Source organism: Myotis daubentonii, chromosome 8, assembly GCF_963259705.1.
Source record: "Myotis daubentonii chromosome 8, mMyoDau2.1, whole genome shotgun sequence".
NCBI lineage: Eukaryota > Metazoa > Chordata > Mammalia > Chiroptera > Vespertilionidae > Myotis > Myotis daubentonii.
The window spans coordinates 76,355,096-76,378,226 of record NC_081847.1 but is presented as its reverse complement, the minus strand read 5'-3'; the positions used below and the strand labels follow the sequence as shown (position 1 = coordinate 76,378,226).

General features: G+C 46.7%; 1 protein-coding gene across 13 annotated transcripts in view; it reads right to left on the bottom strand.

Moving 5' to 3' along the window:
• Positions 1-23,131, bottom strand: part of FHOD3 (formin homology 2 domain containing 3) — a 393,487-nt gene that overhangs the window by 110,159 nt on the left and 260,197 nt on the right. For all 13 annotated transcript variants that reach the window (XM_059707132.1, XM_059707122.1, XM_059707123.1 and 10 more), the window contains exons 9-10: positions 18,657-18,800; positions 10,768-11,009 (exon numbers count right to left, since the gene is read on the bottom strand). In XM_059707132.1, the coding sequence (XP_059563115.1) occupies positions 10,768-11,009; positions 18,657-18,800 (386 nt within the window). The remainder of the gene's footprint in view (positions 1-10,767; positions 11,010-18,656; positions 18,801-23,131) is intronic.

Here is a 23,131-nt window from a genome sequence, read left to right as displayed (position 1 = left end):
TCACTGCATCCATGTGATGGGGAGTCTAGCAGGTCTCACCCCCTGCCCATCCCACCGAGGCCCCATCCCACCAGGAGAGCTGATGACAGCTTGGTATGGGGCACCACAAGACGTACTTGAACCATGACAATAGCCCATGTTAATTCTGATCTGGTTCTGAACCATAAACATCACTCACTTAGAAATGGGTATTTTTTTAACATGGATATGATGCTTCTGTGATCACTGTCAGCATGCTGAGCACGTGGTGTGAGACCAGACTGCCATTAGGCCCTTTTTCGCGGGGCCTGTCCAAAGGGCTCCCTTGCAAAGTGCTCCCCCAGCATCACTCTGAGCAGTCCTCCTTTTCATTATGGCAGATTTGGCCTCTTCCATCCACATTTTCAGGGCTGTTTCCCTGTTCATTCAACCTTCCTCAGTGAAGAGTTACCAGTAGGCTCCCTCCACATGCAGACTCTTGTCAAGCAAAGATAATCTCATTCCTTCTTCCATGATGGGATTCAATCAGCTCAGCTTAGCAATCCTTGGGAAGTCTCTGCTCACTTGCAAAGGGACCTGGGAATTCCATGGGCTATATAGAGAGAGGTTGGCTCTGCAGGACCACCCACACCCACACCTGTCCCTCCACAAGGTGCCGGAGGAAAATCGAGCTCCTCTAGGAAGGACTGTGAGCATTCAGAACACTGCGGGGGTGGGGGTGGGGGGGTAGAGTGTGTGTAGGGGGAGGTGCGTTACAGGAAATGGGCTTGACCCTCAGGGTGAAAATTCCCAAAGCAAATCAAAGAAACAAGGACCTTTCCTCTCTGTGCAGTGTGCCCAGCGGCACTCCCATAGTAAATCGCTTATCTCTTCCTGAAACATCACACCGGGAAAGGCCACTCTAGCTTTAAAAACACTTACACTTGAAGACAACTGGTTTCAAGGTTCACTGAAGGGGAAAGACAGTGAGTTCTCGGTTTCAGCATTTCCTAGGGCTTTATCCATTCGCGTCTTGGCTCACTCCGTTGGTTTCCACTGGGTTATGGCATCTACGCCTAGGTGTCAACCCTTACCTACGTTTACCTGAGTCCAGAAGTGCCTATCCCACTGACCAGGGACACCTCAACTAAAAATGCCCAAAGCTCACCACGTGGCCTTACAACCATCTCCCGACCCTGTGTTAGCGGCAGCGTGGGAATCACCTAGGATCCTTCCTCTCCTTCCTCTGCCTCACCATATGATGCAGCCACTGTCCCACAAGTGATGTCCTGAATCTCATCCCCTCCCCCTACTTGCCACTGTCCCTGCCTGCTTCAAGGTCCCCCCCGCCCCCCTCCACCCCTCTGTCCCCCCTCCACCCCCCATCATCCCTGCCCTCCCCCACCCCACCCCCCTTTGCAGTCGGCCCTCCTCCAGGGCACTCTCCTGCTCCTCCCAGTGGCCTTCCTAAAACACAAACCTACCTCGCTTACTCACTTAAAATTCATCAGTATCCCTGTTAAGTTTTAAGAACCAAATCTGCCATTTTCATCCCAATCTAGAAAGTTGCCCAAATTCAATTCAAGAAAATCCAAAACTCCCAAGAAACCTGCCATCTGGTCCCAGTGAATCTTTGAGAAACTGGGAATCCTGCCCGGAAGTCAGAGGGGCTGTGTAAAGTGACCTCCCTCGTGCCTCAATGCCGCAGCCTTTTCTTGGTGGAGGTTTTCCCAGTTACAAGCTGACCACCCTTGGCCCCCGGCCCTCTCCCCTATGTCCCTTCCTTGTTCAATATTCAGGAAACCAGAGCCTCTTGGACACGAAATGAGAAATCAGAATCGTGGGCTGTACTCCAATCACACCTACCTCAGGAGGTCACAGCCCTTGTGGGTGAATCCCATTTATAATGAGTCATTTACCATCAGATAAATCTTCCCAAGTAGCTACTTGCCACTCACGGTACCAGTGGTTGTTAACGTGGTGGTTGCGAAATCCTCTCATGTGTTTATGCCAGTGCACACACTTCTCTCCAGGTCATGTCCATATTTATTTGGTAATTACCTTCTTTAATAGAACAATATCTGGGAGAGCTCCAGGGCATGGAGTGACTTCAATAATAACAACACTGAGCTGAGCACACAGTTGGGCTGCCTCTCTTAACTCCCTCCCCAACCCTGTTAAAGAGGCACCATCATCCTGAGTTTGCAGTGGAGGAGACCGAGGCCAAGTCTGGGGAGGAAGCGGGGTCTGTGTCTGCAAAAACCATGCCTGTGCTCTCAACAACCTCAGCTGCTGTACTGCACTGGGCCAAACCTCCAGGGGCCAGGACTAAGCCCGTCACCCAAGTCATAGATTTCGTAGGTTCACAACAATTACATAACACCTACTACTCTCATAATGTCTTTTGCTTGCAAATCCATTGCTCATTGCCAGCTGTTTCCAAGACAGAGCTGGGGGTGGGGGTGTGTGTCTCTATTTCTGCTATAGACACTACAGCTAACAGGGGAATGAATTCTGTGACCCCTGGCAATGAAATCCTGTAGACAAGGCCTCAGACAGACCAGAGAGGACTGCACTGCCTGCAACCCAGCATCCAACTTATCGCCTTCCTGTCAAAATACAGGAAGATGAGCTCACCCACACTACGCGGTTCCATAATTAGGCTGCCCCATTTGTCCACTCGTTCCTGTGGTGGTGGCGAGGTGCCAACCCCCTTTCCTACTCCTGCAGAAAACCACTCTCTCCAATTGCCTCCTTCCAGCTCCCTCCCCTGAGGCTTAGCCCTAGGGCTTGGCTCCCCTCTTTCCACCACCCACTGGGCCACACTAATTGGTGTGCATCAAGTATGATCCTCAAAAGGTGAGGACAGCTCAGCCTCCAATAACTGACAGTAACTGTGGCTTCCCCCCAACCATGAGTTTCTGTTCTCTATACCTCCCTTCCTCCCCCATCACCAAGCTTATGGCCGGTTTGCTGTGTGTAGCTGAAGGCTTGCCCCAGTGCTTCAATGATTGCTCTGACACTTTTGGAGCTCCTCTTTAGGAACCGTCTGCAGTGCCAATTTAAGAGAAAAACAAGCAAATCAGGATGGTTCTTTCAGGATCAAAGTCAAGCAGTGACTATACACAACACAGCTCATTAGAATTTCCAAGCTCCAGTAAACATTTGCTCTGCGTGATGTTTTGCTTTCTCAACAAATCTAACTCATCCTCAAAAGAGAAAAAAGCATTACTACTGAGAACATTCTATAGGCTCAGAGACTGGCTCCAGGAGTGTTTGGTTCTGAGTGTGTGCAGGCTCTGGATGAGGGCCATCTGGGGTCAAACCCAGCTGTGCCACTTCCCACCTGTGAGATCTAAGGCAAGTCCTTTAACCTCTCTGTGCCTCAGTTTCCTCATCTGGAAACTGGGGAAGACACTGCCACCTTCTTCATGGGATTTACAACATGTGTAAAGTTGCCGAGCACAATAGCCAGCACAAAGTAAGGTGCTCCATAATGCTGGCTCCTGCTGTCGCTACTGCTCCTTCTACTTATCTCAGAGGTTGAAAGAACTGCAAAGCCTTCTCCCCGGACAACACAGGGAGGGTGCAGTTAGAAAGGGGACATACTTTCCTGAGAGAGCATGACATCTAACAGCCACACAGGAAAAGACTCACAGATTGGACACGCTAGCAATATATTTTGTGCATACAGCAAGAGGCACCATAAGTTAAATGAAAAGATATTTGAAAGACAGGGAAAAAATATTTGTGATATAGCTGTCAAAGAGTTACTATCTATAATGTACACAGAATATGTAGGTTCTCTCTGCTTTTATATCTGAAAGTTTCCGTATTAAAAACGAAGAGTAGCTATTCATCACTTTAAAAGGACACACCATGCTGGAGACAAATGAGCAGAGAAACAAACAGGCACGACTCAGAAAAGAAAAGGTCAATAGTTGATGAACTAAGTGAAGATGAACAATCTCAGCAGTAATCAAAAATGCAAATGGCAATGCCAAGGCACACTGCACTTTTCAGAATCACAAAACTTCCGAAAACTTGTACCATCCAGTGCTGGTGATGGTGTGGGGAGTGGTCACAGCGGATGGTGGGAGGGCAAACTGGATTAGCCGTTACAGAGAGCAACGTGGTGATTTCAATATTTAAAATGTCTGTGTCCTTGATCTAGAATTCTACTTGTAAAAATCTCTCAAGAAAGAATGCTAACATGTGCACAAACGTGTGTGTGTGTGTGTGTGTGTGTGTGTGTGTGTGTGTGTGTGTGTGACAGCAAGTTTGATACTACAGAAAAACGGGAATCAAGCCATAGCAAAATGAATGAAGGTATTTCCATACAATGGAACATGAAGCAATGCTTTTTTTTTAACGTACTGACATGAAAAATCTAAACTTAATAATATGAAAAGATGGCAACATGCATTTATGAATTACTAATGCCAAGTACACAGTAAATTTGTTTTATACCTACAGATTCACAGGGGGAAAGAGGGGATTGTTTAATAAAATCATGAAGGATGGGAACTACGAAGCCAGACCTCCTGAACTCTAAAGCCAGCTCCACCCTATATTAGCTGTGGGATTCTGGACACGACACTTCAACTCTTCGTGCCTCAGTTTCCCCTCCTGTCACATGGAGATAATAGTACCTACCTCAATATTCCACTGTGCTGTGGAAACTCATGAGCAACCATCAGCCAAATCCCCTATAGCCAGGATCTCTTCACTCCTTGTTCTAACCCTGAACTTAAGGATGCTATTCTCTACAGACCTCTCCATAGCATGGTGGGTTCTTCTCTCAGACCCCACATACTCCTCTTTGCTGATTCCAGGCCATTTCCCTCCCAACTTCCCTCAACAACCCAGGACAGGGGTTGGCAAGCTACACCGTAGGCCCAATCTGGCCTACCACCTGCTTTTATACAGCCTAGCAGCTAAGAATGCTTTTCACATTTTGAAATGGTTGGGGGGTGAGGGATTTAAAAGAATATTTCATGACACGTAACGTTCCAATCTCAGTGCCCATAAATAAAGTTTCACTAGAATGCAGTCATTGCTCACTTGCTTACCTGTTGACGGCAGCTGCTTTTACAAAGGCAGAATTCAGTTGAGTAGTCTGAATAACGCTTGGCCTGCAAAGTCTAACATATTTGCCATCTGCTCCTTGACAGAGGAAGTGTGCTACCCTTGCCGTTGAGGCATGTGGCAGTAGTCTGTACCATCCACTCCCAATCAGCTGCCATCATCTATAACCTGCCAGGTTTCTGTGCCATGTGTACTAAAATACATACAAGCCTGACAGCTGGATGGCACAACTACTAACATCAGTGACTGAAGGAAGTTCGACATTACCTCTATGGGTTGGAATGTTGTGTGGAAATCAACAGGATGAAATGGAAAGTGCATATAATGCTCGTGATCAGAAAGAATGACATATAGAGCAGGACCAAGACCTGGTGTTTGCTGACAGAGGTGAGAACCAGGATGAACAAGAAAATGTTATGGGGAAATTTTATCCATATAATGGAATGCTAAGCAGTAATAGAGCTATAACATTATGGAGCAAATTGAGGTCAGATGACTGTCCTAACAAGAAGAAAAATCCCAGATAGAACAGGGTACCCCGGGAAGGAGAGAGCCTGAGCCTGGAGTGCACAGAGAGGGCCCTGCTCAGGGCCAGACAACCTTGAAGACTTGTTAGTCCTATGATTATATACTACTAGAGGCTCAGTGCACAAAAATTTGTGCACTTTGGGGGGGTGTCCCTCAGCCCGACCTGTACCCTCTCGCAGTCTGGGACCCCTCAGGAGATAACGACCTGCTGGCTTAGGCCTGCTCCTGGGTGGCAGAGGGCAGGCCCAATCCCTAGGTGCAGCCCCTGGTTGGACTCAGAGCAGGGCTGATTGGGGAGTTGAGGCGCCGCCCCCTGTCATGCACAGAGCGGGGCTGATTGGGAGGTTGCAATGCCACCCTCAGTCACGCTCAGGGTAGGGCCAATTGGGGGGTTGGGGCACCGCCCCCTGTCACACTCAAGGCAGGGTTGATGGGGAGGTTGCGGCACCACCCCATGTCACGCACAGAGCAGGGCCCATCAGGGGGGTTGGGGCTCCATACTCTGTCACGCACAGAGCAGGGCCAATCAGGGGGTTGGGGCACTGCCCCCTGTCACGCACAGAGCAGGGCCCATCAGGGGGGTTGGGGCTCCATACTCTGTCACACACAGAGCAGGGCCCATCAGGGGGTTGGGGCGCCGCCACTGTCACACTCAGGGCAGGGCCGATAGGGAGGTTATGGCTCTACCCCATCACACACAGAGCAGGGCCCGTGGAGGGGGGGTTGGGGTGCTGCCCTCTATCACCCACAGAGCAGGGCCGATCAGGGGGTTGGGGCACCGCCACTGTCACACTCAGGGCAGGGCCGATGGGGAGGTTATGGCTCTACCCCATCACACACAGAGCAGGACCCGTGGTGGCGGGGGGGGTGGGGGGGGGGCGCTGCACCCTGTCACACACAGAGCAGGGCCGATCAGGGGGTTGGGGCGCTGCACCCTGTCACACACAGAGCCGCAGGGCGATCAGGGGGTTGGGGAGCTCCCCCTTATCAGGCACAGAGCAGGGCTGATCAGGGGGTTGGGGTGCCTTCCCCTGTAATGAACAGAGCAGGGCGGATAGGGAGGTTGTGGCCCCACCCCCTGTCACACACAGAGCTGCAGGGCGATCAGGGGGTTTGGGTGCTGCCCCTGTCACACTGATCCCGGTGCTGGGAGGCCTCTCAGCTCCGCTGATCCCGGTGCTGGGAGGCCTCGCAGCTCTGCTGATCCCAGTGCTGGGAGGCCTCGCGGCTCTGCTGATCCCAGTGCTGGGAGGCATATTACCCTTTTACTATATAGGATAGAGGCCTGGTGCACGGGTGGGGGCTGGCTGGTTTGCCCTGAAGGGTGTCCTGGATCAGGGTGGGGGTGCCTGGCCAACCTGGGTGAGGGAATGATGGCTGTTTGCAGCTGGTCACACACTCTTCAGGGTGGGGGTCCCCACTGGGGTGCCTGGCCAGTCTGGGTGAGGGGCTGAGGGCTGTTTTCAGGCTGGCGGGTGACTGAAGCTCCCAACCACTCCTTTTTTTCTTTCTTTTTTTTATTCTGGGCCAGCTTTAGCTCTGGCTCCAGCTCTGAGGCCTCTGCTGCTGAAAGCAGGTATCTGATTTGTTTGGGTTCTATAATCGAAACACTGTATCAACTCCAGCTCTGAGATCCCGGCAGGCTGAAAGCAGGTTTCTGGGGTTTTGTTTAGCTTCTATATTTATAACAATGTTTCAAACTGCAAGCTCAGAGGCCGGCAAGGCAGGCAGGGAACGTTGGTTTCCTCCGTCACTGAAGCCAAGCAAGCCTCATGTTAGCTTCAAGCTGCCTGGCTGCCAGCCACCATCTTGGCTGGCAGTTAATTTGCATATCTTGCTGATTAGCCAATGGGAAGGGTAGTGGACGTATGCTAATTACCATGTTTCTCTTTTATTAAATAGGATTACATTTAAACCAGAAACTCTCATTCTTTTACTAATTAGATGCTACAAATAAATTTTCTTGGGGAAAAAATGAAAAGTACCAACATTTTTTCTCCCCAAATTTAAGTACAAAGATGAAACACAATCACGAAGATACTTTTAGGTGACAGATGACCAATAAACTCATATCTTATTTGGGAAGTGTTTGATGAGGTTTAGTCTCTATTTCTTCAGAAACCAAAACAAAGCAATATGAATTTTGAGTTTTACCAGTCTTTAGGATTACAGCACACATAGCCTAGCAGGCCTAAGTCTATAAGGAGACTTGGAGATTTTCTCCTTTTCAACTCTCTTTGAAGTTTTATTATCCTCAATAGGAACACACCAGTATGACATATAAATCAAATACCCTCTCTAAAATGTCAGAAGGGTAAATCTCACTCAATGACTATGTTAAGAATGGTTAGTTGGGAAGTGGTTTTGTCCAATTCAGTCATTGAAAGGCAAAGACCCACAGCTTGGATTTAATCCATGGCTCAGCCACCTAGTCCTGTGATTCGTCTCAAGGCACCAACCCCAATTGCTTGTTCACTTGTAGAGTGAGGATGACACCTGTCCTGTCTGGGTCCTTGTGAGAGTTAAATGATATAATGGTCACATGATGTAGAAGGGCCATCTAAGGGCAGGTTGACATATACATTTTAGGACATCATGAATCTCTTTCTAGACTCTAACATTTTTATCTTCTTTTCAAAAATGTCAGCATTGGCTGGGTTACAGAGATATAAAATCCTGCCTGAGATTCCTCCTGGGTGGCGTATGAGGACATGTTGCTACAAGTTAGCAGTTCGTCGGGCCAGAACATTCAGGTAGATGGAGAGTAATCTAGGTCAGGCATGCTTCTGTGTCTTTCAGGGTCTACAGGGAATCTAACACAATGGATTACTTGGTACCAAGGTAATGGTACAGATGTTGAGCAGGTGACTAAGCTATGCATGCAGAGATCCTTTCCAACTTTGCTTCTCGCCACCCTTTCCCTCTATCCCACTCCCAGCTCTGCCAAAATCGTGCTGTTGTTTTGGGGCCATGAAGCAAAATTCCTCCAACAGGCTTTATGGATGAAGCCACATCGTAATCACCAACATGTAAAACCTTATCTGCCTAGAGCAGCATTGAACAGATTGTCAAACTACAGCGGGAAGGCTGGGGAGGGTTGGGGGGCGGGAGGGGGGAGTAAGAGATCAACTGAAGGACTTGTATGCATGCATATAAGCATAACCAATGGACATAAGACACTGGGGGGTAGGGGAGGCCGGGGGAATGTCAAGGGGGGGATAAAAAGGAGACATATGTAATACTCTTTGTAATACTTTAAGCAATAAAACAAAATTAAAAAAAAAACAAACTTATCTGCCTTTACAAGCTAGAAAATGTATTTTTCTCAAATAAATGCTACAAAATGTACATGAAAGTAATAATTTCAGTAAAATGAAAAGCATCCCTGTCGAAAAGACTGAGACAGCAGCACTGAGAGCAGCATCTGTGGCCTCCCTGTTCCAGATCCCACCCAGCCCAGTGCCTCAAAACTGGGAACGCTTCCCAGGATGGTCCACTCCACTGCCGTTACCTATCACAGGGCACTGTTGCCTGAACTCACAACATAGGGACCTCTGAAAAGTGTAACAGCAAGAAACAGAACAGGAACAAACATGACACAAGTCATGTTTACACAAGTAAAAGATCACCAAGTGCTGCTAACAAGGTCTCCTATCTCTTACCCTCAGCATCTTTGGTGGGTTTAATTTCAGCCCATTGTGAACACTTTCCTCGACTCTCTCCATGTTGATTTTTCAAAAGTTAACTAACTAGAAGCAGAGCTAGAGAGAGCTTCAAGGGCCTTTTGAACATTGCCTGAGTTTCTTGAAGATCTTAATCACAAAGTGCAATGTCCACAGTAGATGTTCTTTTTCATCAATCTGTTTAGAAGTTCTGGTATTCTTTTCACTAAAATAGAGCTTGTTGTACACAGACTCTCAGAAACAGAAAAACCTGTAGCTAGAGGCTGATGGTAGAGAAGGGTGTCAACATAGACAGTGCCTTGCACATCACTCCCAGACCAATGCCCTCCTCCACCTGCAAGAGAAGACACCCAAAGGCATGGGCTGGCTCATCCGTTAAGTGATTCTGTGAATATCAGACCACTCAGGGCACTTCTCTGTAGCCATGGGGGTGGTTGGTCCTTTAGGCATGGAGAGGAAGAGACATATCTTGATCACTCTCTTATGGTCACCCAACTTATTCTGAGTTTTGTTCTTGTCCACCATGCAGCCTCCTGACCTACTTTTGGCTCCAGGTGGATCTCCATGATGGGGAAAATGCTCCACCCAAATGAAATGAGCAGGGCTTCCACCCTGGGTAGCAAGAAGAGGGGCACTGGCATTAGTGTATCAGCCTAGTGGACTAGGTCGGCATGGACTGGTCCATAGAACCCCATCATCCTAGTAAACTGACAGCATCGGGAAGACAGAACTGGCCCCAGGCCCCAGGGCAGCATGGCCATCCTTTTGCCGCACCTGTGTTTTATGGAACCACTTTTGCATTCTCTTGGCTTTTGTCAAACTGTATATTTTTAATATGCACAATTTCTCATGAAATTGTCAGTCTATCCATTTCTTCCTATCGACTTTCCTCATTCTTTCTTTCTCCCAGCCCAGATGTGAGGTTCCTATGGACAGAGATCACCTCTTTCCAATCATCTCTTCTTGGCTTCAAACAGTCCTGGCCTATAATAGACACTTAATAAAAATGCTTGCTGTATGACTGACTAAGTGATGGCATTTGTATTTACTGAAACTTTATATGTATATACAATTATATATTTTATATTTATGCACGAATAGATTAAAACTCAGAGATCTGTACTATTTCACTTAGCCTCAACTATGTATTGTCATGAGTATCTCAAGACTCTCACATTTATGTGGTGGCCTACCATTTATTTCCAGGCCAAAGCTTTGTGTTTTGGATTCTTTTCCATTTGATAAAGCACCGCTTTTAAAAGCAGATGTTAACTTTGATATTAAATGATATAAAAACACAAGTGGGTGAATTAGAGAGTTCATGGGGTTATAAAAACAAATCTGTGCTTGTCACCAGGGCCACCGTGCCCTGGGTAGTCCCGAGGGAATGTGGGCGGTGTTTTAATGGTAGAGAAGAGGCAGGGGAGCAAGGGGTGAGGGTGGTAGGCACCTGGGGAGTTGGGGCCTCCCTCCCTCATATCTTTGCACCCTTTTCCAACTGAATGCTTACTTTTCACGGAGATCCCGCACTTGACTGGGCTTGAATCCTGGAGCTGCCTGGGAGCAGGGACTGGTGGGGGCCGACAGGGGACCCCTGACGCTCTGCACTGAGTGCCTGCGGCTGCGCCTACGGTCCAGGCCCCGCTGCTCGCCCACACCGCCCCCGGAACACAGGCTGGCCCTCCTCCGGTCCCGACGCCCACTGGGGGGTGGCTCAGCCGTCTCATCACCGTCCTCATGCCGCAGTGCCACCTGCAAAAGCAGAGAACGCCCAGTGAAGGTCAGACTTGACATCCTTTCATAGCCCCTGGGCGGGGGGGGGGGGGAGGGGGGGGCTGTGCATCTCAGGCTCGTCCTAATGAGAATGTACAGTCTCTCCCCAACCTGCAGCCTCAGCTTTGCAAGGTCCTACAGCCACACCCACCCAAAGCCCAGTCTGCAAACTGAAAGACGCCTGCCACGGTGCATTTCCCAATCAATCGGATACAAAAAGGGCAAACAACGTCCCGAGCAGGTCTGAGGAATGTTCTGTAATCAGATGGCATCTTTATCCTGGAGCCCAGCTTTGCCATTTCTCGGACCCAGGAGGCAGAGGCCCCTCTGAAGCCCAGTGGTTCCTGATGGTTCCTGAGCTTGCTTTCCCAACGAGGGAGCTAAGCAGAGCACAGCAAGGATTCTGCGGGGGTGGGAGCCGCAGATCCAGGTGAGGGAATAACCTCACCCACAGATCTTTTTTAAGCCTCACCTGAGGACATGTTGAGAGAGAAACACACATCAATATGAGGGAGAGAAACATCGATAGTTTGCCTCTGACCGGGGATAGAACCTGTAACCAGAAATAGAACCCACAACCTTTTGGTATACAGGATGTTGCTCCAACAAACTGAGCCACCTGGAGATCCATCTGTATCTCCAGCGTCTTTAATTTTTTATACCTACATTCTCCAAAACTGGACAGTAAGAAGGGCACAAGCTGTCACGAACCAGGCTTTTGTGTACACAGCAAGCTGACTCTGCCATTAACCAACGGGTGTGACCTGTAGCAAATGGCCTGCCCTCTCTCTAGCTCACCAAATGAGGAAAATAGAATTGCATTGGCAGGTTTGTAATAGGAATAACTTACATTAGGGTTATTTGTGTAAAGCAGCTAGAGTAGGGCATTCCCTGTGGCTGGTACTCACTATGACTGTCCTTCCCCAACCTATGTCTTCAGATGAAGGGGCCTTGGATACCCACAAATTCCTCCATCACACAGGATTGGTGGATCAGACACCTCCAAGCCCAGGTAAGCCAGGCCCCACCAAGTCCAGCAGTCTCTCTGACTTGGCAACCACGGAGTCCCATAGTCTCACGACCCCAAAGATGCAAGTGATCCAGCCTTTGGGTGTTCTTAGTCACATTTCACAACTTGGTCCTGATATGAGAATGGAGAAGTAATATAAAGACAGAGAGATAATCACACCAGATGGCCTATATCACCCATTCTCAGAAAATCTGGCTACTGCAAAATCAGTGATCCCCTATGTCCACTGTTCATCAAACAAGGTGGGCTTCACTGAGTCAAGGCCAGATGGCCACTCTCGTGCCAGTTCTGAGGAATGAGCACCTGAGACATGGCTTTTTCACAGGACAGCACCCACCCTTTATCAGCCCCATCTCCATCCCCTCCAGCTCCAGCATCTAGAGAAGGTCGATTTAGTGAAAACTCTTGTCTCTGTGCCAGATACATTTTATAACAAATTCTCAGATATAGAAAGGCAATTTAAGACTATTTTGACTTTTTTGTGTCTCTGAATATACTAACCAGACATCATTTTGGGGGGGTTGAAGTAAAAATTGATATGAGTTCAGAAAAAGCTCTGTTGTTATAAAATCTCATTTGAAAGTTTGTTCCTAAGGGTCCCCTGTCTGGTTTAACTGGAAGAACTAAGAAATGATGCATTTGGTTAATCACATTTATCATCTCAACTTCAACGCTCTAAATGGCATTCTCTGGGGAAAGTTTGAAGATGATTATGTACCAAACCAAGGACAGTGTTTTTAAATATTAAATAGTTCCTGTCAATTACTTTTTCTTCATTTTGAGATAAAAATTCTAGACCATTTGAACTTATTCTGACCTGGGTATTGACTCTGCTTCTTATTAAGCACACATTTGGAATAATAAGATTAGGGGCTAGAGTAGAGTTCAGATAGTTCTAATTCCTTGTCTAACCTCAGAGATCCAAAGATCAAATAGCATTCGGCTCCCAGTTCCCTGCGTGAATGAAGTGAAACCCAGTTCAACTGCCTTTTGTCAAGAAAGGTAGAGACAATCAGAGAGTTTAAATGGGAAAAAAAATCTGGAAAAATTATCAAAGCAACACCATAAAGTGGAATTCAATGGGAGCCTCTCTAAGTTCAGATCCTCAGCAAAACATCCATTTCCTTAAAACAAGGGGAGTGCATGGAGGGGTGGGAGGGGCAGAGCTTGGGCTTGGCAGTCAGGAACAAAACATGAAATTGGTGCTGATGTTCGCTCATGGTTTTGTTTTTACAAGATAATTCCTAGACTCACCAGTGTCTGCTGATGACAGGAAGAGAGATTTCACATTTACATTAGGGCTATAGTGACAGTTCCAAATTCTTTTGGTTCTAGGGAGCCCTACAGATTAGAGGCAAGAACCCTAAGAGCCAGAAAACACCTGGAGAGGACAGAACTCACTATGAGACGTATTCAGAGCCTGTGGTGTGGAATCTAGTTAATTCTAAGTGCAGCAAGCGTCCTCCATGGGTGAGAGCAACCCTGTCCTGGAAGATCCTTACTCTCGCCCAAATGATGCAGTGATTCATTTGCTGGACCCCTTCTCACTCTTTTAATTAACTGTGGAATACTGTAAACTAAAACCCAGATAAGGAGCAAGCAGATTCCATAATTGAGCACTGACTGCTCCTACTCCCTGCCCCACCCCACTGAGAAAGCAGGTAGGAGCAGTTCAAGGTGGCATCTGTGACAACTCTCACCAGCCCTTGAGGCTACCGAATGACCTGAGCATTCTTTCTAATGTTTTATTGTGGAAATGTTCAAAAGCACACTAAGTATGTTGAAGAGTATAAAGACTGTGATGTGCTCATCACCTGTGATAGCTCAACAGTGATCAACTCCTGGCCAATCTTGTCTCATTTACACCCCATTCCCTGTGGGCCCCAACCCTACAGAGCCAGTTTTTCTTTAGAGGTAAATCCAAGATTATATCATTTCATTTGTAAACATTTCCATATAATAACCAAAAGATTAGGATTTCTAAAAACCATAACCACTATTCTCTTAATTTCTTAATATTTAACAATCTCAACATTCCAGATGGAGGCCAAAAGCTATTAGCATTTCTTTGACTTGATATTGTTACACTACTACTAACAACCATGACTGGCAGCCATCTTTATATAACAGATGCGAGCCTTTTCCATATTGCTATTCCACATTTTCATTTTAATTCATATGCACACAACTTAATTGAGCTTTTAAGTGAAGTTGATGCCAGTCCTGGTACAATTTCAAAAAGGAACTAAATGTCCTGGCTGGTTTGGCTCAATGGATAGAGCATCAGCCTATGGAATGAAGGGTCCCCGGGTGTGATTCTGGTCAAGGGCACACACCGGGGTTGCAGGCTCAATCCCCAGTAGGGGGCATGTAGGAGGCAGCCGATGAATGATTCTCTCTCATCATTGATTTTTCTATCTCTCCCTCTCCCTTATTCTCTGAAATCAATAAAAATATATTAAAAAGAAAAACAAAAAGGAACTAAGCTGCTGACAGGTTGTGGCAGACCATAACAGTGCTAGGCTCCCAGAGAATAGCACTTATCCTTGCGTAGCCCCCTCCTACACTGAGTCCAGGATTATCCACGTGACTTCCTTTGGCCAATGGGACATCAGCAAATGCGATGCAAACAGAGGCTTGAAAAGTATTGGTGTTTTGGGACTTTCCCTTCTAAAATGTGGCTATCATATGAAGAGGTGTAGGCTAGCCTGGCCCAGTCAACAGCCAGCATCAAATGCCAAACCAGGTTCATCAGGCCATAGACCCTTAGCCCCAGTCCAGCCATCAGATGACTGCAGTTGCATGAGAATCTCTCAGTTGGACCAGGTCTGAATTTCTGACCCACAGAACCATAAACAACACTTGCTATTTCGGGCTATGAAGTTTTTGGCATATTTGTTATGCCCAAGAGCTAACTGATAGACATTTTTTATCCCCTACAACAAAGAAGGATCTTAAGAGGTTAACCTAATAGTCAATTATTTCTAAAAGTACCATTTACCCCTCACCTCCAAAGTCTCCAGCCTTAAGATGCCTTTCCCATTACTAGGACTGCATTTTGAGAACTGAAAGTTAGAACACATAATCTGACAAAAGATTTCTTTTTATTTTGATTTGTGAATTTACGTATTTGTAAAATTATATAAAGCTATAAAAATTCAAATGAATGAAACATCGATTAAATCACCTTTCTGAAATGGAATTAAATTACATGGAATTGGGCCTGTCCCCAGAACGTCCAGGACATATGGTCACCAGATATCTTCCACTATTAGGAAGAATTCTAGAAGCCCAACCAAGTTTTCTTTAATTGCTTACAAACATTCATAGAGGAAAATATTGGCTTTGCTTACAGGCCTTCTTGCTGCCCTGTGTATACTGAATGTAGTTGTCCTGAGGCAATAAATTTTTTTTTTTAAACTGCATTAGCTTTCAGAACAAAATAAAAATCCTGGCTTCACCTGGTATATACAGCACTCAGTTGTCACCTTGAGTTAGTACTCAGGGCATCTTCCCTCTAAGGTTAGCTGCTTTCTGATTAAATCATGCCCTTCCTTCAACCCAGCATCTGACAAACACCTTGTCATAGACATGTGGTATTAAAAGAGACGTTTGAGCACTTACTGAACTTCTACTCTGGGCAGGTGTGCTGCTGTGTACTGGAGCTAGAGAGAGGAATGAGACATCTGACGTAGAGTAGCTCAAAGGGAAACAGACAAGCAAGTACTGGTACATCCTGAGGACTGTTCAGTCCAGGGTGTGAACATAAGCTAGTGCTCTTCCCTGGGTTAGAAACAATGTGTAGGGGACAAGCAGCAGGGACCCCTTTTACCTTGCCAAGGAAACCCCATGGATGCAAGACACCTGAGGTGACTCCCACAGGAGGAGTACGCGTTTGCTAACTTGAGAACTGGAAGGAAGAATACTCCAGGTGCAGAAAAGAGAATGGGTCAAGAGAAGGTCTCCAAAGACCTGTCTTTCACATTCGAGAAAGAGGAAATATTGAACATGGCTGCAACTTCAGACATTCAGGAATGGCAAAAGGAAAGGCCACGTGGGTATGAGGCCACAGACTGTGTAGGCCCTTGTACTAATTCAAGCAGTTTGGGCTATGTCCTGCTGGCCATGAAAAAGGGTTTCATTTATTCACTCACATATCCGTTCATTCACTCAATATTATTTGTTTTCTTCAACAGAAATGACATAGTCAGATATGACTCTCAGGGGGATCACCTTGTTTTCAGCTGCAGGGAGTTAGGAAGAAGGAGAGAGCAGAGAAGGCCCCATGGGATGTAGCACCTGCAGGATGCCAACCTCACCAGCCTCTGCTTTTGCTGCTCTCCCAGGCCTTACCCTCCAGTCACACCAATCTCCTTTAGACTCTTCACACCTGCCAAGCTGGATTCTCCTCCAGTGCCCTTCTCTATGACACTGTCTCTTTAGGCTGTCATCTCAGATGGGCCTTCCTCATCCACACCTCAGTTTCTCACCCCACCTCATCCTCTTTTCTTCATGCTCACAATCTCAGATTCTCAGCTTATTCATGTACTTGGTCACTGTCTGCACCCCATCAGAATAAGTGCTCCTTTAGGACAGTGGCCTTGACTGACTAGGTGGCTGCTGTGTCCCAGGGCCTAGAGTAGTTAATTGTGTGTATCAAGTTGACTGGGTCACAGGATGCCCAGATATTTGGTCAAACAATGTTCTGGATAGGTCTGTGCGGGGGTTCTCGATGAGATTAACATTCAAAGTGCTTAAACGGAGTAAAATGACTGCCCTCCCTGGTGTGGGGGGCCTGTTTCAGGCCAGTGAAAGCCTGAGGGTAACACAGGCTGAGCAAGAGAGAATTCGTTTTTTCTGCCCAAGGGTTTTAAGCTGGGACAGTGTTTCCTCCTGCCTCTGCACTCCAAGGGGAACTTACATCACTGGCTCTCCTGGTTCTCAGACCTTCAGACCTCACACCACCCAAGAGGAAACATGTCTCCAGATTCTGTCCCCCACTGGCCATGGAAGGAAACTGGGATGAGGAGGCTTAGCAACAAGGAATGTAATTTGCTCCTCACAAAATGTGCTCCAACCTTCATTTAGAGTCCAGACAATAGTCAATAGTCAATAACTTGAATAGATCAATAACTTGAATAACAGGGGGCATTTGGCCCACTGGAAGCAATTAGGGCTCAAGTCAACAGGCCATTAAGCTATGATGCACAACCCAAAGCAGGGCCTGCTTCATAGGCATGTGTACAGGACTCCAAGGGCTCTGCTTTCACCATCTTGAAATTCTTATTATTTTTAATTTTAAATTTGGTTTTGTAAGTAAAGTCCAGTAGGACGATGGAGCAGGTGCATGCTGGAGGAAGTAGGCGCAATATGCATGTCTGCCATTCCACACGCCCATAAGCATAGAGTTCTGGTAGACCCTGATACATGGGCGTTCAGTGAGACGACAAGTGAGTACAAGGTGAGTGTGTCACACCTCTGAATAGCTAAGCAGAGTCACTGACAGCCCCAGAGGCCATGCTTTCCATTAAAACCAGAACTTGCTTTAAATGAGAGAGATGGTAATGCAAAGGTTCTATCCTACCCTTTCTCAACAGTGTTACTTTCCCATATTAGCCAACCTCTTATGCTGAAATGATAACATATAAAAAAATGAGAAGATAGGACAGCCCATAGCCCACAGTTCGTTTTCCTTTTAGCCTTTCTTAGTCATCAGTGAATTGAAGATAGAGTGTTGACAAAATGAGCACATACCAAGAAATGAAATAAAAATAGCTGAGCTAGTTTTCACAGTTCTTCCCTGTTCCGGTAAGAACAAAATACCTGTGCATGCAGGAGGGGTGGACTCCACATTCTGCTGATTCTGCACACAGGCTAGAAGCTCCTATAATTGCATTTTCAACGGGCAGTGCACAATATCAATGAACAGTAAAACTCCTGCTGATGCTTTAAAATGTTAACTTTTCTGTCCTTACAATGACATTAACAGCAAATAAAAAGACACCATAACAAGGTGAGAAGGACCAGGGAAGAAAGTAAAAAGATGTTTAGTATTTTTAACAGCAGTATTCCCCCTTTCATTTTTATTTTGCCCTACAAATTATGTAGCAGGCCCTGCCTGAAGTTAAACCCCTACTCAGTGTAAGAACTCTCGCGCTCTCTCTCTCTCTCTCTCTCTCTCTCTCTCTCTCTCTCTCTATATATATATATATATATATATTTATATCTCTTCCTCACCCTGAATGAAAGTACTGCTGGTAGGATGCATGTTCTTTAACTTAAAATAGCAATAAATAAATAAATAAATAAATAAATAAATAAATAAATAAGCAAGGAAGCAAGTTACCAAGTTTCTGCTAGATCAGCGCTTCTCCCACTTGAGCGTGCTTCACAATCACCAGGAGGCTTGTGCAGACAGACTGCTGGGCCCACTCACAGAGTTTCTGATTCAGGAGGCCTGGGCCTGGGCCTGAGAACGTGCATTGGGAAAACTGCTGCTGCAACACACTTGGAAACACAGGTCTAGAGTATGTTGACCTTGGCCTCTGACATTTGTCCAAGCTGGGAGATGCCTTACAAAAGGCATGTTCTGTTACCTCATAAATGTTCAACTGCTCCACTAAGTCCAGGTCAGTCCCTTTCTTGTTCAAGTGCCGCTGGGACACGGTCGCAATGCCCAGCTCCTCCAGGCAGTCCACCACGTCGTAGAAGGTATCTTGGTCTGGCAATCCTGACAACGTCTGGATGGAGAAAGAATAGGACACAGACATGTCTTAGGGAACTGTCTCAAGGCCCTCAGAGCATTGTTCTACATGGTAGCCAGTGACCGTGATTATAACATTATGGGCGCAAAGGAAGACAGATAACAAGTTCAGTTGAGAAAAACGTTCTGTGGTGTAAGCAGCATGAACCCCAAGATCCCACCCCGTTAGTCAGGTACTCTGTACTCCCCTCTCCTTGAGTATAGGCAGAACACTCCCATGCCTGGGTTCCATTACATGGCAAGGGTGACAGAACTTTACAGATGTCATGAAGGTCCCAAATCAGATGATTTTGAGTTCATCAATGGGGAGATTAGCCTGGTTGGGCCTGACCTAATCAGGTGAGCCACTTAGAGTGGGCTGAGGCCTTTCCTGAGCTCAGTGTAGGAGAATGATTATCCTGCTGGCTCCGAAGCAGCAGCAGGCCACCATGAGTCCTACAGCTGCAAGGAAGTGAGCTCTGCCAATAACCACAAACCTTGGAGGAGGACCCCAGGCCTCAGATGGGACTCCAGCCCCAGTCAACACCTTGACAGCAGCTTGTGAGGCTCTGAGCAGAGGACCAGGCAGGCTGTGCTGGACCCCATCCCATGGAAACTGTGAGGTGATAAATCTGTGCTGTTGTAAGCTGCTAAGTTTGTAGTAATTGGTTACACGGCAATAGAAAACCAACATAGTCAGTGACCGGCAACTCCTGTTAAGATCAATCTACTGCCCTAGATGGTTTGGCTTAGTGGATAGAGCGTTGGCCTATGTACTGAAGTGTCCTGGTTTCGATTCCGGTCAAGGGCACATGTCCGGGTTTCAAGTTTGATCCCCAGTAGGGGGCATGCAGGAGGCAGCCGATCAGTGATTCTCTCTCATCATTGATGCTTCTACCTCTCCCTCCCTCTCTCTTCCTCTCTGAAATCAATACAAATATATTTTAAAAAAATCAATCTACCAACAGCTGGAGTGATAACAATGTAATGGTTCTCTTTTTCTTTCAATTTGGTAGGCCTTTCTTTGGTCTGTGAAATTTGGGAAAACATGAGAAATTCCAAAGCAGCAACCTAGAGACAAATAAATACATAAATAACCCAGGAAAGAAACAGCCGACTTCTCTGAATTCTACCTCTCTTACAAGAAGGATGATCTCAAACCAGGCCTCAGTTTAGCACTGTAAAGACCTTTAGCCCAACTGGCGTGGCTTAGTGGTTGAGCATTGACTCATGAACCAGGAGGTCACGGTTCGATTGTTCGATTCCCGGTCAGGGCACATGCCCAGGTTGTGGGATCCATCCCTAGTAGGGGGCATGGAAGAGGCAGCCGAGCAATTATTCTCTCTCTCTCTCTCTCTCTTTCTCTCCCCCTCGCTCTCTCTGAAATCAATAAAAATAAATATTTAGAAGAAAAAAAAAGATCTGGAAGGACTGTTGAGGGAGATATGAATGAGGGAGATAAAGACCTGGAGGGAAGGAGTTAGCCTGAGGGAAGTTACTGAAGGCCTAGAACAAACTTCTCTCAGAGCTGCTATTCTCATCTCCTCACACACTCATGCCTTCTACACAAGTCATTCTGGCCTTCAGTTTCAGACACAGACCTTTAGTCCCTATTTATTTCACTACCTTTGCATTTCTAAGAACCCTGCATATACATTTCAAAATTATTGTAAACATGGCGACTGCCCCAAGAGAAAAAAACCAATACTTTCCTAATGCTCTTTTCACAACACCACTTCCCTAACACTTCTAGTTTGGGGTTATTAATATTGGAACGAATGTCTTTATTCATAATGCAAACAAAGTCTTTTTCCTTCCCAGGCTGAGCCAAGAGGACACGACTCACTGTTACTGAGATCAGAAATGAATGAGAAATAACCGAGATCCAGTTCATTCGTCAGGGGCCCCAGTGAGGCCAAGGAGCAGGAGGCTCTGAGCCAGATGAAGCTATAATCAATGGTGCATGCACCTGAGTGGCCAGGCGTGCCAGTGCGCGCCAGTGTCTGCAGGCGCCAGGCCAGGCAGTCCCTGAGGCATCAGCAGGCACACCAGCCCACTGGACGGCCTGGCTCCCAAAGCTACCTGAAAAAGTGGGCACCTGCTCAAAGAAGGCTACCATCAGAACAAGCCCATCCTTTGCGTTCAGTCTCTAGAACTTGGTTAGAGGATGAGGAGGTGGAAATGGCGACACCAAGGCCAGGGCAGGGCTGACGGCAGGAGGTGCCCTGACTGCTGACTGTGCCGAACACACAGTTGGAGGAATGCAGTGAGTTGATGTTTGGTGTCGGATTGAAAGCTTTCTACACAATAGTGCGGGGCCAGAATGAGGCACCGAGAGAGGCCTCTGGCAGTGGCATCTCTCTGGTCCCCTCCTTCTTTCCTTTTTCCCTATTGAGTTCTGCTCAGAAGTTTCCAGGGGGTTGAATTCCTTGATCTAATCCCCATCCCTCTAGCAGGCCCAACCATGATTGGTTGGGAAGATTACTATCAAATAATTAAACAAATAGGTCTATGAAACCAAACAGGCCCACAGAGCCTTGGCTCAAAAACAGGCCCAGAACTGAGTGTATTAAGAGGTCTTTGGTCATTTCCTGTGAAAATGTGGGTTTGAGCCAAGCCTGCGTTCCTTGCCTTTCATGTGTGGCTGTGGCTACACGGGAGGCAGCTTTAGCCACAAACACATACAGCTTCTTTCTCCGCCTGCACGGGAGGGGACTGTACATCTTAGAAACACATTCACCTATTTTCAGCTATTCTCTAACGTGCTGGGCCATTTTGCCATACAGCCACCTCTCCCCGACCCTGCCCTCTCATCTCTCCCCTGACACCTCACTGCCACAGCGCCTCCTTCTGGCAAAGGTGGCAGCTCCAGAACTGTATGCGAGGAAAACATCTCCTGCCGCCTTCACGCTCAGGTGACACCTCACGGCCTGCTTCCTGCTTCCTCTCAGATCTTGTCTTCTAGACCTCCTGACAACTAGATCTTGACAGGCACCTAACGGACATTTTATTTTCATCTCCAGGGGTTTTCACTGATTCCATCTGATCTTTCTCGTAGGATAAAGCCAGTGTGGCCAAAGCCTACAGACGTTTGTAGCAGCATTATTGGTGAAAACCAAAAGCTACAAACACCCCAATCTCCTTCAGTGGAGGGGAGAGATAAGCAAATTGTGGAGTATCTACAATGCACATGCCCAGGAGCAGGAAGGAGAGAGCTGTGAGTCCAGCCAGTAACAGAAAAACCTCTCCCACTGAGAGAAGACAGCCTCAAAGGGATACAGCCCATCCGATTCCGTGTAATATTCCTGAAATAACAACACTATCATGATAGAGAATAAATCAGGGTTTGTCAGGGGCATGAACGGGGACCAGGATGTCATTATAACAATAGAGAGGTTTGCGGGGAGATGTGCTCGATCCTAATTATGAAGGCCATCCACAACTGTGTATGTGTTAAAACATATACAGCTAAATACCAGAGGGGAAAAGCCAATGTTCTGTATGATAATTTAAAAACAATAAAATAAAATATAAAAACATAGGCAAATACTAAGCATGAATCCCATCTAGATTACCTTCCCCTTGGCCCTGCTAGAGCAGCACCCCTGCCTGGGCTCCCTGACATCTTCCTTCCCCAACACTCCAGCCAGCCCCACGGTAACACCCCTGTTGCTCAGGCCCTCACCTGACTCATCCTATTCTATGAGGTGGCCAGTATCTGGCCCACTGAGGGAATTTCAGCTAAATCAGGACAGGACACTACATTGGAACCTTGGCTCTTGAGCTTAATTTGTTCTGGAAGGCTGTTTGAGAAACAATTTGTTCAAAAATCGAATGATTTTTTTTCTCATTAGGAAAAATATAAATTGAATTAATCCTTTCCAGACCCCCAAATGATTTCTTTCTTTAACCTTTCTTATATGCAGTACATGTCTAATGTACTTTTAAATCTATAAACAACACTTCTTAAATTTAACGAACCACTCCCTACCAGCCTTAAAGGAACCACATTCAGCACTCATTCCAGGGGTGTCTCTCAGGAGGTCAGCAGGCAGCATCTTCGCTTTTTCACATGTCACTGCCTCTGAAATGCTGCCACTGGCTAACTGTTTTTGCTTTACCCAAATCAACAACATCTTTTCTGCCTCTTTAATTGCCCTTCACACCTTAGCAGCCTTAGCACTCTTAATAGCCTCTTTATGTTTTAAAATTGTGCTAATCATGCACTTGCCAGCAACAAAAGCACCACACACACACACACACACACACACACACACACACACACACTCACAGCACAATTTCCTGAGATGTTAACAAGGCAAGGTTTAG